At 57.4% G+C, this 15,850-nt stretch overlaps 1 protein-coding gene across 2 annotated transcripts; it reads left to right on the top strand.

Annotated features, from left to right (window-relative positions):
• Window positions 1-6,261: 6,261 nt before the first annotated feature.
• On the top strand, window positions 6,262-14,843 carry LOC101881176 (AN1-type zinc finger protein 5-like). 2 transcript variants are annotated; one of them, XM_034070897.1, is made up of 7 exons: window positions 6,262-6,374; window positions 7,051-7,313; window positions 8,195-8,368; window positions 9,464-9,554; window positions 10,626-10,744; window positions 12,255-12,365; window positions 14,045-14,843. In XM_034070897.1, the coding sequence occupies exons 3-7, from the start codon at window positions 8,218-8,220 to the stop codon at window positions 14,191-14,193; spliced, it is 621 nt and encodes a 206-aa protein (XP_033926788.1). In that variant the 5' UTR covers window positions 6,262-6,374; window positions 7,051-7,313; window positions 8,195-8,217; the 3' UTR covers window positions 14,194-14,843. The 2 variants fall into 2 exon arrangements, with proteins under 2 accessions (XP_033926788.1, XP_033926787.1); XM_034070896.1 differs by having other exon boundaries at window positions 9,461-9,554.
• The last annotated feature ends 1,007 nt before the right edge of the window (window positions 14,844-15,850 follow it).

The following is a 15,850-nucleotide window of genomic DNA, read 5'->3' as shown; positions in this document are numbered from 1 at the left end:
TCCGCATGGCTTCCCCGGCTGTCCCCGGGGCCGGGTACCGCAGGCAGGGCGCTCGCTCCGCGCCTGCCGTAATCCAACATGACTCTTCCATTAGACACGAGATGCCGGCAAAGAGCTTTTCAGTGTCGGAATTAACTCCTTCTCCCACCCTGGAGCTCCCAGACCTGGAGCTTTGGCTCTGTCTCCATCACCCGCATGGCCTGGGGCCTGCAGGATGCCCTGTGCCATCATCCTCAGTTTGGTGATGGGGGAGCCGGCTGAGCCCTTGCATGTGCATCTCCATCCTCCTCTGAGGATGTGGGGTGAGAGCAGGGACCCAGTGCTGTGGTACTGGGGGGTGTCAGGGAAGGGGCTCCACAGGCCCCCCCAGGGCAGCAGCAGGGGCCCCAGCCTGGCCATCCCTGGCCCCAGCTGCAGCACTGGCTGCTTCCCTTATTGATCTCCTCTCTTGCTGTTAATTATCAGCTCTAATTTAGCTTGATCAGAGCCATGGCTCCCTGCAAAGGGCCTGTCTCGTATTGGCCATCATCCCCACAGGGCACTGGGACTGCTGGCAAGAGAATGGGACCCAAACGAGGGGCATGGGGGGGTTTGGGGTGAGCATCCCAGCTGGGGGGTGCTCCCTGAGCAAGAGAACCTGCACCTTGGTGGGGACCAATGGCAGGGGGATGAGCCCAAGCCAGGAGCCAGCATCTGACCCCCCCCCAAAGGCACAAGTATCCCAGCATGGAGGTGTCAGCATCTCACATCCAATGTGACCCTGTGGTGGGGGGACAATGGCAGTGACTCTGTGGTGGTAACCAGCTCCAGCAATAGAGGAATATGGGGTTAAAACACAGCACGGGGACCCCTCGAGGACTACCCCTGCCCCAAGGACACCTTCCTGTGTCAGGGCTGCTGCTGCTGGCCCTGCTCCCCTGGAGCCGCTCAGGGGAGGTGGCAGTGATCTTTGGTCCCCTGCTCATCTGAGCCACACCAGTGCTTGAGCCCATTAGGCTGCAGCATCCCTGTCCCTGCTGTGGGATGTGGGGGCTGCCCTAGGGCAATGTGTTCTTGCCATCAGCTCCCCCATCACTGCCCTGTCACAGGCCGGCTTAAGGGCTTGGGGATCTGATTTGGATCAGGATCCTGTGTTATGGTGGGTTACCTCCATGGGGAGCTGAGCTGGATCCCAGCAGCACAGCGGCTGTCACCTCCTGTGCCACCCTTCTTCATCACTGGACATCTCAAACTTCATAGCAAGGTGGGGATGTGGTGGCAGCAGTGGAGGAAACCCCAAAATCCTGGTGCAGAGCCAGCCATGAAATATTCAGGCTGTTCAATTCCTGGGTTGCCATTGAAAGCACCATGAATATTGCAGGCAGGCATTAAAGTTTGATGGGTACCATGCTCCAGCACAGTCCCATGGACACTGTTATTGTGGGAAGCCCCTCTGCTGGGCTCAGCAACATTTCCTTCTGGTTTATCCCCCAAACATGTGGTGGTGCTGGGCTGGGTCCCTGAAGTGCTCCGAGAGTAAATGGACTCAAGTAATGGAATTATAGAATCATGGAATGCTGTAGGTTGGAAGGGACCTTAAAGCTCCTCCAGCTCCAACCCCTGCCAGGGCAGGGACCCCTTCCACTGGAGCAGCTGCTCCAAGCCCCTGTGTCCAACCTGGCCTTGAGCACTGCCAGGGATGGGGCAGCCACAGCTTCTCTGGGCACCCTGTGCCAGCGCCTCAGCACCCTCCCAGGGAACAGCTTCTGCCTCAGAGCTCAGCTCAGTCTCCCCTCTCTTGGGCAGGTTCAAGCCATTCCCCTTGGCCTGTCCCTACAGGCCCTTGAATCTCCCCAGCACATCCCTAGGATCGAGTGGCAAAGCTCAAGGCAGAGCCGCAGGAGGGTGCAAGGGTCCTGCAGGGCTGGGGCCGAGCACAGTTCGTGGCCACCCCATCCCAGAGCCCAGCTGTGCTCCCACTGCCCCAACAGCCTCACTCTGCAGCCAGAGCAATGCCCACCCCAGGCACAGGAACAGGTTTTCGTCTCCCTGAGCATGGTGGTTTCATCCTCCATGTCATGAGCTTTCCAGGTCAGTCCTCACCCAGAAGGGCCCATTCCCTTCTCCTCCTGCTCTCATAACTCGGCTCTTCCCGTGTTTATATAAGAGCGACGTCTCCCGCAGACCGGGGAGAGAATTGGCTGGGGAGAAATAATGAGGATAATTCAAGTCATTTGGGAAGATGAGGTTTGTGAGGTGCCCAGCATCTTCCACCTTTTACATGTTGTCTCTAATCATCCGCAATCTCGGATGGCCATTGATGGAGCTCGTTGCTGTGGCGACGGATGAATAGCCCTGGGATCGTACCATGCCCAAAAAGTGCTGTCCTTCCATCACAACAACAACAACAACAGAAATATCATTTGGTGCAGGAAATTAAGCAGTTTGCAACCAAATAGCAGCGTCTGAAAGGGCTCCTGCCTCTGTTCCTGCCTCCTGGCTCCCCCGGTCGCAGTGGGTCTGTCAGCAACATGCCCGGCGCCCCAGAGAGTCCTTTGTGTGCGCTGGCCAAGGAGAAGTGGTGATTGCAAGGGGGTTTCTAACCCACTGAGCCTGTTAAAAGGATTCTGTACCCCCCTCCCGGCTCTCTCCTTCCCCAGATGTGTGTCACGCAGGCAGGAGCATGGGGCTCTGCGGCCGGTGCAGCACTAGGTTAATGTGTTAGCTCTGCAGGGCTGGACCAGAAGAGGGTGATGGAGCCAGGCAGGGCGCTGGGGCTCAGGTCCTGCTCCTGCCCTGGGGAAGGGGCGATGCATGGAGCTCCAGACTGGGAGCACTGGGCTCCCGTTATCCTCAGCCCCCCTGGTTTGCCCTTTAACCAGGCAACGTCTCCATTTCTCCGGAGCTCAGGCACTCTCCTTCCTTCCCCACTCCTCTGGGAGCAGCTCCTGGGGTGGCAGAGCCACAGGGACAAGGCAGCCGGGCTGGGAGAGGGCATCTGGGCTCTGCTCAACCACAGCAACCTCTGCTCCAAGCCCCTGTGTCCAACCTGGCCTTGAGCACTGCCAGGGATGGGGCAGCCACAGCTTCTCTGGGCACCCTGTGCCAGCGCCTCAGCACCCTCACAGGGAACAGCTTCTGCCTCAGAGCTCAGCTCAGTCTCCCCTAGGGCAGGTTCAAGCCATTCCCCTTGGCCTGTTGGTGTCCCTCTTGTCCTGCCGCTTGTCCCTGTCAAGAATTGATGCTGGGTTTGGGTTTGCCTCTGGGGGTGGAAGCATCTGACCCTCCCGATGCTGTGAACCACAAGCAAAGCTCCTGCCGCATCCTAAGCCCACACTGTGGGTATTGTCCATGCGCTGCCACAAGGGCCATGGCACATTTTAAACTTGTTGGCATCTTTGACGGTCCCAAAGGTGCCAGCAGTGATGTAAATGGTGTAATTCAGAGCTGTGTGACCCCAACCCTCATCCTGCAAGAGCACAAGGAGCCAAATACCCTTAGGGCATGTGTCCAGCCGGCAGAATGGGAGAGTCTTGTGTGCAGTGGAGCCAGTCCCTGTGTGTTGGGGCAGGAGGAAGGAGGGATGAAGACCTGGGGAGAAGGCATCTTACAGAGGACCCTAAGGATGAGAAATGGGTTGAGTTCTTGTGGCTCCAGCTCCTGTCTGGGTGAGAGCCTCCAGCTGACACCCCCAGAGCCCTGCACCATCACAGGGCTCTGCCAGAGCCAGATGGAGCCACATCTTGGCTGCAGCGGGTTGGGGAGATTAACTCTGCATGGAAAACAAGCTCAGCAGACACTGCTGAGCCCAGCCTGCCCCGTCTGCATGCACACGCGTGTGCTCCGAGCCTACATGGGCACGCATGGGCAGGCATGGAGCACTTGCGTGCGTGCAGATGTGTATGGCCGAGCTGATGAACCAGTGTCTGGTCTCAGACGGGCGGACAGGCTATTGGAAATGTGTCCTCATCCTTTAATTGTGCTGCTTTGATACAAGTGATAATTGGCCAGAAATCAATGGTGTTTTGCTCCTGTTTCTCCCATCCTGTCTCACTCGGCCCTCCCCTCTCTGGGTGCGTTGCTCCCTTTAATGGAGTGACATTTAAAGGCTCTGCCATAATCGTTAGATAACCCAGGCAGAGAAGATGCTTAGGAAAGGGCTCGTGCAGCCGGGCAGCGGGCAGAGGTGGAGGCAGCTTCACTGTCATGGCTCAAGGGCAGATGGAGATGATGCTCCAGAGCATGTCTGGGTGCTGTGGCACTGACAGCATTGGGTGACTGCAGCTGTTCGGGGGCAAGGGGAGAGTGGAGCAGGGAAAGGACAAACTCGGGTTGTGTCAGCCAGGAGCAACCTCCCTGGTGCAGAGCATCATAGGACAACGGGTATTAATCATAGCAACCAGCCTTGGGTTGAAGGGACCTTAAAGCTCCTCCAGCTCCAACCCCTGCCACAGGCAGGGACCCCTTCCACGGGAGCAGCTGCTCCAAGCCCCTGTGTCCAACCTGGCCTTGGGGACCCTCACTGGGCAAGAGGGGCTCCAGGTCCAGAGGGGGACGTTGGGACCACCCAGGACTGCAGGGAGCTGGGGGTGTCCGGTCAGTGATGGGCACACGGAGGGTGACTGGATACACGGTGATGGGCACATGGGGGTGTCCGGTCAGTGATGGGCACACCGGCAGTGACCGGACGCACGGTGATGGGCACACGGGGGGTGTCCGGTCAGTGATGGGCACACGATGGGTGTCCGGTCAGTGATGGGCACACCGGCAGTGACCGGTCAGCGATGGGCACACCGGCAGTGACCGGACGCACGGTGATGGGCACACGGGGGGTGTCCGGTCAGTGATGGGCACACGATGGGTGTCCGGTCAGTGATGGGCACACCGGCAGTGACCGGTCAGTGATGGGCACACCGGCAGTGACCGGACGCACGGTGATGGGCTCGGGCTGCGCTGCCGCGTGAGAGCGGCGCCACCTGGTGGCCACACGTCCGTGTCCTGCAGGCCATGGGGATGGTGCGAGGACATCAGGAGCATCCAGAGCTTGGAGGGGTTTGCTCCCGGCTGCTTCCCGAGCCGCAGCTGGGCTATGGGTGCTCTGCCTGCTGGGGGCTGTGGATGGGGCACAGCAGCACCCACCGTTAACCCCACATCCAGGGCATGGAGAGCGGCAGGAACAGTTTGCAGCCGGGAATTCCTTCCAGCTGGAGACACCAGAGCATCATAGAGCCATGGAATGGGTTGAGTTGAAGGGACCTTAAAGCTCATCCAGTTCTAACCCCTCTTTCAGTGCATCACCTTCCAGGTCTCCTCCCCATAGCCAGGGAACAGGGTCCTGGACCCAAGAGCCGGGCATGGGCATACCCAGTCCCCATCCTACTCCCTGGGGCAGAGCCGGGGAGGGCACAGAGCATCCCCACTCCTTTACCCTACAGCTGGGGCCCAGCCAATGCTATGGGGCTGGGGAGGAAGAGTCCTGCCTGTCCCTTATAGCCAAGGAATGTCCCAGTCCCTGTAGCCCAGGGTACTGGAGTCTCATCCCCCTTCCTATCGCCTGGGTCTGGCTGCAGATCCCCTGTCTCTATAGTGGAGCCTGCCTGCGCCCCACAGCCCTGTCCCCTATAGCGGGCCACAGCCATGCCCCAGCCCCACTGCAAGCTCTGTCCCAGCCCCACTGCAAGCTCTGCCCCATCCCCAGCCCCACTGCAAGCTCTGTCCCAGCCCCACTGCACGTCCCTGCCCCAGCCCCACTGCAAGCTCTGTCCCATCCCCAGCCCCACTGCACTGCTCTCCCCCAGCCCCACTGTAAGCTCTCCCCCAGCCCCACTGCACAGCTCTGCCCCAGCCCCACTGCACTGCTCTGCCCCATCCCCAGCCCCACTGCAAGCTCTCCCCCAGCCCCACTGCAGGCTCTCCCCCAGCCCCACTGCAGGCCCTGCCCCAGCCCCACTGCAGGCTCTGCCCCAGCCCCACTGTAAGCTCTGCCCCAGCCCCACTGCAGGCCCTGCCCCAGCCCCACTGCAAGCTCTCCCCCAGCCCCACTGCAGGCTCTCCCCCAGCCCCACTGCAAGCTCTCCCCCAGCCCCACTGCAAGCTCTGCCCTAGCCCCAGCCCCACTGCAGGCTCTGCCCCATCCCCAGCCCCACTGCAAGCTCTGCCCCAGCCCCACTGCAGGCTCTCCCCCATCCCCAGCCCCACCGGCTCCCTGCTGCAGGCCCCATCCCCATCCCGGCCCCCCTGTCCCGCCCGGGCCGGGCCCTCCCCGGGGGAGGGCGCTCGGGGGCCGCGGTCCCACGGCCTCGCCGCCATGTTTCCCGGCAGCCCTCGGTGTCCGCCGCCCGCCTGAGCCTCCCGGCGGCCGCCCCGGCCGGGCCCGGGGGCCGCGTCCGCCGCCGGTGAGTGGGGCCCGGTGCGGCCCAGCTGCGGGCCCGGCCCGGCCCGGGCCTCCCTCCGCCGCGCAGGCCGCAAAGCCTCGGCCTCGATTTCCGCCGCGGCCGGGGAGCGGAGGGGGGAGGCGGGGCGGGCACGGGGAGATGGCGCCGGGGCAACAGCGGCCTCCGACCGGACACCGCGGCCGGGGTGGGGGGTTAACCCGGCTCGGCCCGGACGGGGTCGCGGGGGCCGGTTCGGGTGTCCCCGTTCATGGCAGCGGGGCCGGTTCGGGTGCTCCCGTTCATGGCAGCGGGGCCGGTTCGGGTGCCCCCGTTCATGGCAGCGGGGCCGGTTCGGGTGCTCCCGTTCATGGCAGCGGGGCCGGTTCGGGTGCTCCCGTTCATCGCAGTGGGGCCGGTTCGGGTGCTCCCGTTCATGGCAGCGGGGCCGGTTCGGGTGCTCCCGTTCATGGCAGCGGGGCCGGTTCGGGTGCTCCCGTTCATGGCAGCGGGGCCGGTTCGGGTGCTCCGGTTCATCACAGTGGGGCCGGTTCGGGTGCTCCCGTTCATCACAGCGGGGCCGGTTCGGGTGCCCCCGTTCATGGCAGCGGGGCCGGTTTGCGGTCGGGCCGCCCGTGGGCTCGGGGCCGGCGGCCGAGGGGCAGCTGCTCTCGCCGCAGCCGTTGCTTGCTCTCTGCAGGGACCCTCAGCATCAGGAGCGGCTGAAGCTGGGGCCGTGTGTGAGCAGTACCGACCGTTCACCTCCGTGCGGGTTCAGGCTCCCGGGGCTGCCGGTGCCGAAGCAGAGGCCGGTTTGGGCTCCTGGTGTGGTGATGGGAGCACTGGTGTGAGCTGTGCCAGCGGAGCCCAGTGCAGAGCACAGATCCCTATCACCGAGCCGAGGACGAGGAGGATCAAACCCGCACTGATCCGTGTCCATCGCACAGCAGTGCTCCTGGGGAGGTAACTGTGTTCCTGTGTGTCATCCCCTCGGTGCACAGGGTTGGTAGGAGGGTGACAGAAGCAGCAGTGAAGTGATGGGTACCTCGTGCATCCCACAATGGGGATCACTGCTGCTCCCAAGCTGGAGCCACCTCCACTGCCATGCTCTGTGGTTGTCCTCTCCCGTTGTCCTCTGTGGAAGCAGGGCAGCCACAGCCACGTTGGTGGCACAGATTTGAGCTGGGGTTTGTTACCACTCACGGCTCTCATTTAAATGGGTGCAGTGCCATGTAAATGCTGTATCATGTGGCTGGAAGGGGCCAGTTCTGGGTTTGGAGATAAGAGCCAGAGACATTGTGAAGTTTGAGTTTAAAAGTAGGTTTCATTGTGTCTGCTGCTTCCCCTGAGAAGCTGACCCAGAGCCACATCTTACTGCTGGGAAGAAACCTTATCCTTCTGCGCTACCATTCCCCTTATCCGGCAGCATATGTCAGGAGGGATGTCAGAACACGGAGGCAGTGGGTTCGATTTGCGGCACTTGCATCATCTTCCTGAGAACTGATACACTGAACAGGCTTGGAATGAAAACAAACTGCTGAGTGCAGAATGGAACTAAGGAGGCCGGGGGGGTGGCTCTCTTTGTTGTGGTGGTTGCAGGTTGTGCTATGGGGTTCTTGAGTACTGGGAGCCGGTTCCTGCTGGCTCTTTGGGCTCTGGGACCCACATCCTGGGGCTGGTTTTGAGCTGGGGGTATCCTGTACCGGGGGCTTGGGTTGTGTTGTTGTGCACAGGCAGGAACTGGGCTCCCTCTGGATCCTTTGTGCTCCTTCCTGATCAGCTGCAGCTACAATGACCGAGCGCTCCGGCCCTAACAGCTGTGTCATTTGTGTTCCTGTTTGTAGCTCAGCACCTCGGAGGGTCCAGGATGGCTCAGGAGACGAACCAGACCCAGGTGCCTCTGCTGTGTACCACCGGCTGTGGGTTCTATGGCAGCCCCCGGACCAACGGGATGTGCTCCGTTTGCTATAAGGAGTTTCTGCAGAGGCAGCAGAGCAGTGACCGGATAAGCCCCCCAGGTAGAGGATTTTTGGCTGGGAAACCTGTCTTAAGTGGTGCAAACTGTGTCAAGGAAGTGGGCTAGAGCATGGGGCTGGTGCTGGCCACCAGCACATTTGCTCCTAGAAAGCTCATGTCTTGCCCTTTTCATATAGACCCAAGCTCCTAAATCAAAGACCCAAATGGGTGCACACAATGCACTTGCCATCATGAGCAGGATCTTTGGCTGAGAGTCTGTGCAGATGCCCCATGTACATATGCCATGATAGTGAGAAACCCCTTCTGGAGGTCTGGTTTTGTTCCTGAGTGTGATAATGGCTTTTCCTGAATGACCCACCCAAAATATATATTAGGAACACAGCTCTTGTGACAAAGAGCTTTCAAAGGACCCTGACTTAGATCCTTGGCTCACGTAAATGAACATGCTTCTGTTGAAGGCAGTTCCTCTCAGCAGATGAGGATCTGGTTCTTGTACCTTAGAGAAGTTGCAAAGCAACACTAGGTTCAAGGCCTGTTGGGAGCTGCAGCACTTTCCTTTATACTGACAGGGTACACTGATTTATACTGACATTTATAGTGATTTATGCTGATGCAGCGTTTGATTTGCAATGCAGAGAAGAAGGGGAATAAAGGAATGCTGGAGGTGTCATGGGTGGCTGAAGTCAGGTTGTACCAGCTATTAGCAACTATGCAGTGATAGAAGGCATTCAGCACACCTCATCAGCTCCTGTGATAAACCCTATCCCTCAAAAGGGAGCTCATGGATCCTGAGGAGCCACACTGAGCTCCATAAACAAGGCCTGCAGTTCTTTGCTAGAACTCATTCCTGATCTAACCTAAGAGCAGCTAGCTGCACTGTTTCATGGCGAGGTCTACCTAGCCTTGATGTGTTATCCCCATAGAAACCTCGGCATGGATCTGGGAGGGAGAGTATAAAACTAGGGAAATAAGGAGTGATCCCAACAGGGCTGCACCCTCCCAGCTCCTGGTGAGGAGCAGGAGGTGAACAGCCTGATGAAAGCACTCATCCTGCTCTCTCCTTGGCTGTCCAGCACCTGAGGAACTTGCTGGCATTTTTAAGAGCTCACCAAGACTGTTCTCTTGTCTTGTAGCAGCCAGTGGTCCCAACAGCAGCCCCGTGGCTTCGGATTCAATTGCAGGGCAGCATGTGGAGGGAGACTCCAGCCCTGAGGATGCGAAAGCCAGGTAAGGGCACAGTCTGGGGGGCAGATGTACAGCCATGCTAAAAGCCAGCTCTGGGACACAAGGGTTAGGTTTTCAGTATGGCCAAGGGGAGCTGTGAAGCAGCTGAGTCAAACACTGTTGTGACCTTGGTTTATCTGGAAGATTGGTTTGTCCTTCATGGTCATAGAATCCCAGACTGGTTTTGGTTGGAAGGGACCTTGAAGTTCATCCAGTTCCAACCCCTGCCACAGGCAGGGACCCCTTCCACTGGAGCAGCTGCTCCAAGCCCCTGTGTCCAACCTGGCCTTGAGCACTGCCAGGGATGGGGCAGCCACAGCTTCTCTGGGCACCCTGTGCCAGCGCCTCAGCACCCTCACAGGGAACAGCTTCTGCCTCAGAGCTCAGCTCAGTCTCCCCTCGGGCAGGTTCAAGCCATTCCCCTTGGCCTGTCCCTACAGGCCCTTGTCCCAAGCCCCTCTCCAGCTTTCCTGCAGCCCCTTTAGGCGCTGGAGCTGCTCTCAGGTCTCCCCTTAAGGAGCCTGGCTCCACAGGAATTCATAGAGGATGCATAGTCAGGTTCCAAAGGGTCGGAAGTGGTATCCTGGTTCTCTTGTAGTCAGTGCACATTGTCACTAGCTGTGTTAAACTGTTCCATTTTAAACTAGTCCTAAGTGAAAGGACCTGGTGATGATCCAGTCTGGAAGCTTCGACAGCAGGATTAGGGACCTTGGTCACAGTTGATGGGAAGGAAGATAGTACTGCATTAAGCTCTACCATTGCAATCCTGACTCATTATTCTGTTTCCCTGTTCTTGGACTTGTTTGGATGGGCTGTTGCCTTGGCTTTGAGATATAGTTGGGTGGAAGAGGAAACTGAGATCATCACAGATTCATTCAATTTCATATTTTATTTGGTATATAAAGAACTTTGATCGCAGATCTCAAGGGGAATTTGCCTGCTGTGCTCCTGAGCTACCTCTGAGTACAATGAAATGAACTTCATGGGCTGAAGGCGTCTCCCACATAACTGTTCATCAAAAGAATATAGTTGTATTTGTTCTGTGGTTTATTTGGTTGTTGCAAATTCTCCCAGTGCTCAGACTCCTGTGACCCATCAGATGACGGCCATGAGCATATCCAGAGAAGAAAACAGCAGTGAGACAGAAGAACTCATCAAGACAGAAGAAGCCTCATCAGCATCTTCCTCATCAGGTAGACTGATGGGTTTGGCCTTTGCACCAGTCTGTATGACACCGATCTCACAAGTTGGTTTGAGCAACCAGTACTGGCCACTAACTCCAGGAGAGGGTTGTTACCTACGGGTGCCCTTTGCAAGAGAGCTGGGGAGAGAACTGTTTGTGAGGTGGGAAGGAGAGCAAATGCTGTGCCTGAGGGCAGGCTATAGAGATTGCTTTGTGGGCTGAGGGCTGAGTAGCTGCCAGCCCTCAGCTCTGGCAGGAGGATAATCTTCCATGACGCCTATCCTAGTGAATGGCAGAGAGCCCGGAGCAGCCCACAGCCTGCTGCACGGCTGTTGTTGGCTGCAGTTCCCTGCCATCTCGAGGGAGGGAAGGAGATGGATCCAGCAGAGGCTTGGGAGAGAGGAGATGTGCTTGTGACAGTGCAGTTGTCACCCTGCGTGCTGGGAGGCATCCCTGCCCCTCAGAGGGGAGTGTGAACCCCAAGTGGGTACCTTGAAGTGGTAGAGGAGCTGGGGTGTCATTACCCAGCAGGGTACATCCTCCACTTGATGAGTTACAGGGTGAGCCATTGTGTTGCAGTGGAGCTGTAACCAAGTGACACTGCATTGGAGACACCTTCCTTTAGTTCAGCTGACAGCTTGCTAGCATTGAAAGCTAAAAAAAGACCCCAGGAGTTTTTGGTTGCTAAAAAACCCCAGGCTCTAGTCACTGCCTATGAGTGTGCAGCTTGGATTTGGCACTCCCTTCTCTGCAAGCCCAGGGGACCATTTACAGCAGGAGGATGAGAGACTACTTGACAAAAGAGCCTTGGAAGACCTGCCCCTTTCTTCTGATTGTGTGATGTTTAGAAAGTTGCTTAGGGTCAGATCCACAAAGCGCTCCCTGCCTCTGTCTCCTTAGCCTGTTGTTGAGAGCAGCCTGCACTGCAGGTGTGTATCTGCTAACAGTTGGAGCTCCTCCCTCCTGTTGACTTCTCTAACCTGCTTAGGTACTGTAGGAAATCCTGCTAAGCATCAGTGACCTTTAACAATCTGGCTTTCAGAGCTCAGTTTTCCTTTTGGTAGATTAGAGGCAGTGATGAGTATCTGCATAAAGCATTCGGAGACCTACATATGAGGAACACTTACATAAGAGTCAGCCAAAATAATTAGTAGTACTTACAAGGGGTTAACTTTTTTTTCCCCCTGCAAAGATTAACTCTAGCCTCAGCTGTGTGGTTGATTACTGTACATCAGCTAAGCTGTAGTGACTGTCCAGACGCTATGGCAAGCATAAAGTAATTCTGCTTACCTTTTGTCAGCCAGAGCTAACAGCATTGTGTTACTGTATGTATGCCATAGCTAAGCCATAGTATCTTCTTGGTGTTTCTGAGCCTTGGAATTCAGGAATTTGAAATAGAGGGAAAACAGGAGGTTGTGTGAGGTGTAGATCTTGGTGGAACAAGGCAAATCTCCTGTAATAAAATGAATGGGTTGCTTGGTTTATCAAGCAGGGTAGTACAACTCTGGCCTCTGTTTCAGGTACCCTGCTTGAAACACCCCAGAACACAGCTGAGGGCAAGACAGCCTCAGAAAAACCCAAACAGAAGAAGAATCGCTGCTTCACTTGCCGCAAGAAGATAGGGCTGACTGGTAAGGCCCTGGCTGTGGGGGAACTTACCTGTGGCCCAGGTAACCTGGGTTTAGTCCTGCAGACAGAACTGCCCCTTCTGTGGTGCTGCCTGGGTTCAGAGGGTCCGTGTGGGTCAGTGCATGGAGGTACCCCTCCAAAGTACTTCACATCCACAAGACATGGTGCTGCAAGGGAGAGGGAGGGACAGGACAGTGCCTGGGGAACCTGCTGCTCCCTGCCAGCCCTTGGATGCAGGGCTGCGGAACTGGATGGAGCTGCTTGGCAAAAGCTGCTGCTAGCAGCTTGCTGTGCATCTAATTCTGATCTCACAAGCAAAGGCAGCACAGTGCTCACTGTGTGTTCTGTCAGAAGCAGAGGCAGTGCTCGCTGGAAATCCAGTTCTCTCCTAGAAGCAAAGGTAGTGCTCACTGTAGATCCAATTCTGTTCAAGTCAGTGGTAAAGTTCTCATAATAGTAACAGGAACTGAGTTAGACCCAAACTGAAAATATCCCCCCAAAACTCCTCCCATTTGTGAATGCACTGTCAGGTTCCTGAGAGCAGGATGGCTCTTGGCATTCAGCCTGGAAAGCTGAAGGGAGAGGTGCTCAAATGGTGTGAGGTGACTGGTATCAATAGGAAAACTGCCCCTGGAAAGCCAAGCAATTAACTTGGCTGTGGTTGCTTAACAAAAACCTCATTCCCCTGAACTGACTCTGACATTGTTCAGTGTTTCCCTGGAAAAGGGGCAGCCCAGAGCTGTGCAGGTCATGCTGTTGTAGTGGAGCACTCACCTCTCCTGCAGTGCTCAGCAGGATATGCTTTGGTTCCATTGGTGGAAGCTGAGTCTGGCCTGGGAGGTTTGCCCAGGGCCTGGGCTGGGGATCCCAAGCTTGCCTGGGGCTTGGAGGAGAATAAACGTGGGTTTCTAAGGCTGGAACTGGGCAGGGTGCTCTGCCTTCAGCTCTGCAGGGAGGATTGTTTTACTGGATTCGTGTTTCCTTAAGAGCTTCAAACCATGAGAAGATTCCTCTCCTTTAGGAGGCTCAACCTGCAGAGAATTCCTTGTGAGTTCAGGGCATGCAGGATAAAATGGCTTTTCTCAGATAGGAGTAAATTGGCACCTCATAGCAAGGTGTTTGTGGTGTTTCCAGCCTGTAGTTGGGAGGATGGCACACTCTCTGCCTCAGTTTCCTGGTGTGCTGTGGTAACAGCAGCATCTCTGCACAGCCTTGTCTCCAAGTGTTCCAAGTATGAATTTGGAAGCCTAAAGAGCTCAAAAGGGATCCTAGTGAGGTGAAGAGTTCTGCTGCTTGCTGCCTTCCTGCTGCGTGAGGCCTGGGGAGCCTCAGCTCCAGCTCCGGCTGCCTCGGGGCTGGATCTGGCACTCTGCAGGCCTTGGCATGGCCCCTGCCCCTGGGGGGGGTGGAGAGCAGCTGCTGTGGGAGCATTGCCCCTGCTGTGACAGCTGGGGCTGACCAGAGGGTGCTGCTAAGCCAGAGCAAAGCAAAGAGCCACTTGTGGTCATCCCCCACACCCAGAGCCTTTCAGCAGCTGGGGACAGCAGCCCCCCCCTCATCCCCCTCTCTCTGTGCATTAATGGGGCTTCCTGGGCTGGCAGGACAGAGGGGGGCCTGCTGCCTCCCTGTGTGGCTGGATGTGGGTTCAGTGGCTTTGTCTCTCTGCTCTTCCTCCCTTCAGGCTTCGACTGCCGCTGCGGGAACCTGTTCTGTGCCATCCACCGGTACTCTGACATGCACGCCTGCCCCTATGACTACAAGGCAGAAGCTGCTGAGAAGATCCGTAAGGAGAACCCCATTGTTATCGCTGAGAAGATCCAGAAGTTGTGAAAGGGGCTGAGCAGCTCGAACTGCAGCCAGGTGGCCTGGTGCTCCTCCCCTTCCTCCCAGCCTTCCTCCTCTTCCTCCCAGCGCCATCCGTGGTGTGATGGGGACTCCAGCAGCACACATGAACCAGCACCCACACATGGGGATTCCTCGCACCTCCTTGGCAGACAGTTAGTGTTCCTCCTTTCCCGTCCTGCCCATCCGACAGCCACAGCTCAGCTGATCTGTTCCCAGCCAGCTTCCCAAAGGAAAAGGGACTGTCCTGCCCTGCCACTCCAGCGCTGAGACCTTTGGACTTGTCCTCACCGGGGCCGTTTGTGCATGTGGCAGCCAGGCTCTGCCTTCCCCTTCAGCCAGCAGCTCCGAGGCCCGTCAACCTCCCAGGACTCGCAGCTCAAGCCCATAAGCAGCTTCTGGACTCTTCCCTCTGCCCCAGGGTCTTTTTGGCAGGTGTAGGACTGGGAGCTGGGCAGTGCCAGCAGCGAGGCTGCCTTCTGCTCCCCGAGAGGTGTTTGGTCTCGGATGCACAAAGGATGATTCTGTAGTTTTAATGCTCTAAATACCCCTCCCCTCCCTTTGCGACACTGTTGTGGCAGCACCGAGGTGGTTAAGCAGCAGATTACTGGCACAGTAAAGTTATTTTGTGGCTTGAAGTGATGGAGATGCACTCCTGGCGCAGGTCAGGACCTCTAGGGAAGTGCTGCTCGTTTCCCCATGCCTCTGGCAGCAGGGAGGGAGCCTTCCAGGCTCCAGGGCCATGGTTGGGCTGCAGGATACCCTTGCCCCAGCCTCCTGGGCTTCAACACCAGCCGCTTCCCAGGCGAGGTTTGTTACCTCTCCTCCTTCTGCCTTCAACCTTCCATGATTCTCATGCAAAGCTCAGATCACCAAACCTCTGCTTCCCTCCCTGTGTCCCTTCCTCCCCCGTGGGCTGTGCTGATAACTGTGAGAGCCTCCCTCCCTGATGAGTGCATTGGCTTGGGAAACCCTCCAGCTGCACTGCTCTCTGCATGTCCCCATGGGGTGAGAGGTGGGGCCAGCTGAGCAGGAGGATGCTCTGAAAGCTGGACAGAGGGATTTGGGGCACAGGGAAAGGCACATGGAGGGCTGCAGGGCATGTGGGGAGTCACACAGGGGCTTTGGGTGCCCAGAAGCACAGGCTTTTGTTCCTGAAAGCCATTCCAGGAAAGCCCCTGGGGAGCAGGGGGAGACCCTTGGGGGGCTCTGGACCCACTGAGGCTCATGTTTGGGGTGCTGGAAGAGTCAGGGAGGGCTCTGAGGTGCATGGAAAGGCAAAAGGAGAGCTTTGAGGTCCAGTGGATGTGCTCAGAGGACTTCAGTACCTCAAAAGGCAGAGTGGGTAACACTCAAGTAAAACACATGGAGAGCTCTGGGCTGTTGAAAAGGGATCTATGGGGCTCAGGTACACAGCACAAGGCAGGCAGTGGCTCTTGGGGTGCATCAAAGCCACCTCCAGGTCATGCAGGGTCTGAGCAGAGGAGTGGAGCTGTGGCCACAGAGCTCTCAGCAGAGAAACCCGATGGCTCCTGGGGGGTAAAGCAGCATCTTCTGCCCCACTTGTGGCTATCCCACTCTCTGGAAGTGTTTCCTTGGCATCAGCTCATACAAGGGTGTCGGAGCAGAGCTGCAGAGGCAGAAC

This window comes from Melopsittacus undulatus, chromosome 19, assembly GCF_012275295.1.
Source record: "Melopsittacus undulatus isolate bMelUnd1 chromosome 19, bMelUnd1.mat.Z, whole genome shotgun sequence".
Lineage (NCBI taxonomy): Eukaryota > Metazoa > Chordata > Aves > Psittaciformes > Psittaculidae > Melopsittacus > Melopsittacus undulatus.
This window is presented reverse-complemented; position numbering and strand designations above follow the sequence as displayed.

Bases quoted from the DNA above. Each gene is read 5' to 3' on its own strand.
- LOC101881176 (XM_034070896.1), top strand. From the start codon at position 8,218: ATGGCTCAGGAGACGAACCAGACCCAGGTGCCTCTGCTGTGTACCACC. The intron at 8,369-9,460 runs GTAGAGGATTTT...CTTGTCTTGTAG, and splicing joins TGACCGGATAAGCCCCCCAG to CAGCCAGTGGTCCCAACAGC. The intron at 12,366-14,044 runs GTAAGGCCCTGG...TCCTCCCTTCAG, and splicing joins CAAGAAGATAGGGCTGACTG to GCTTCGACTGCCGCTGCGGG.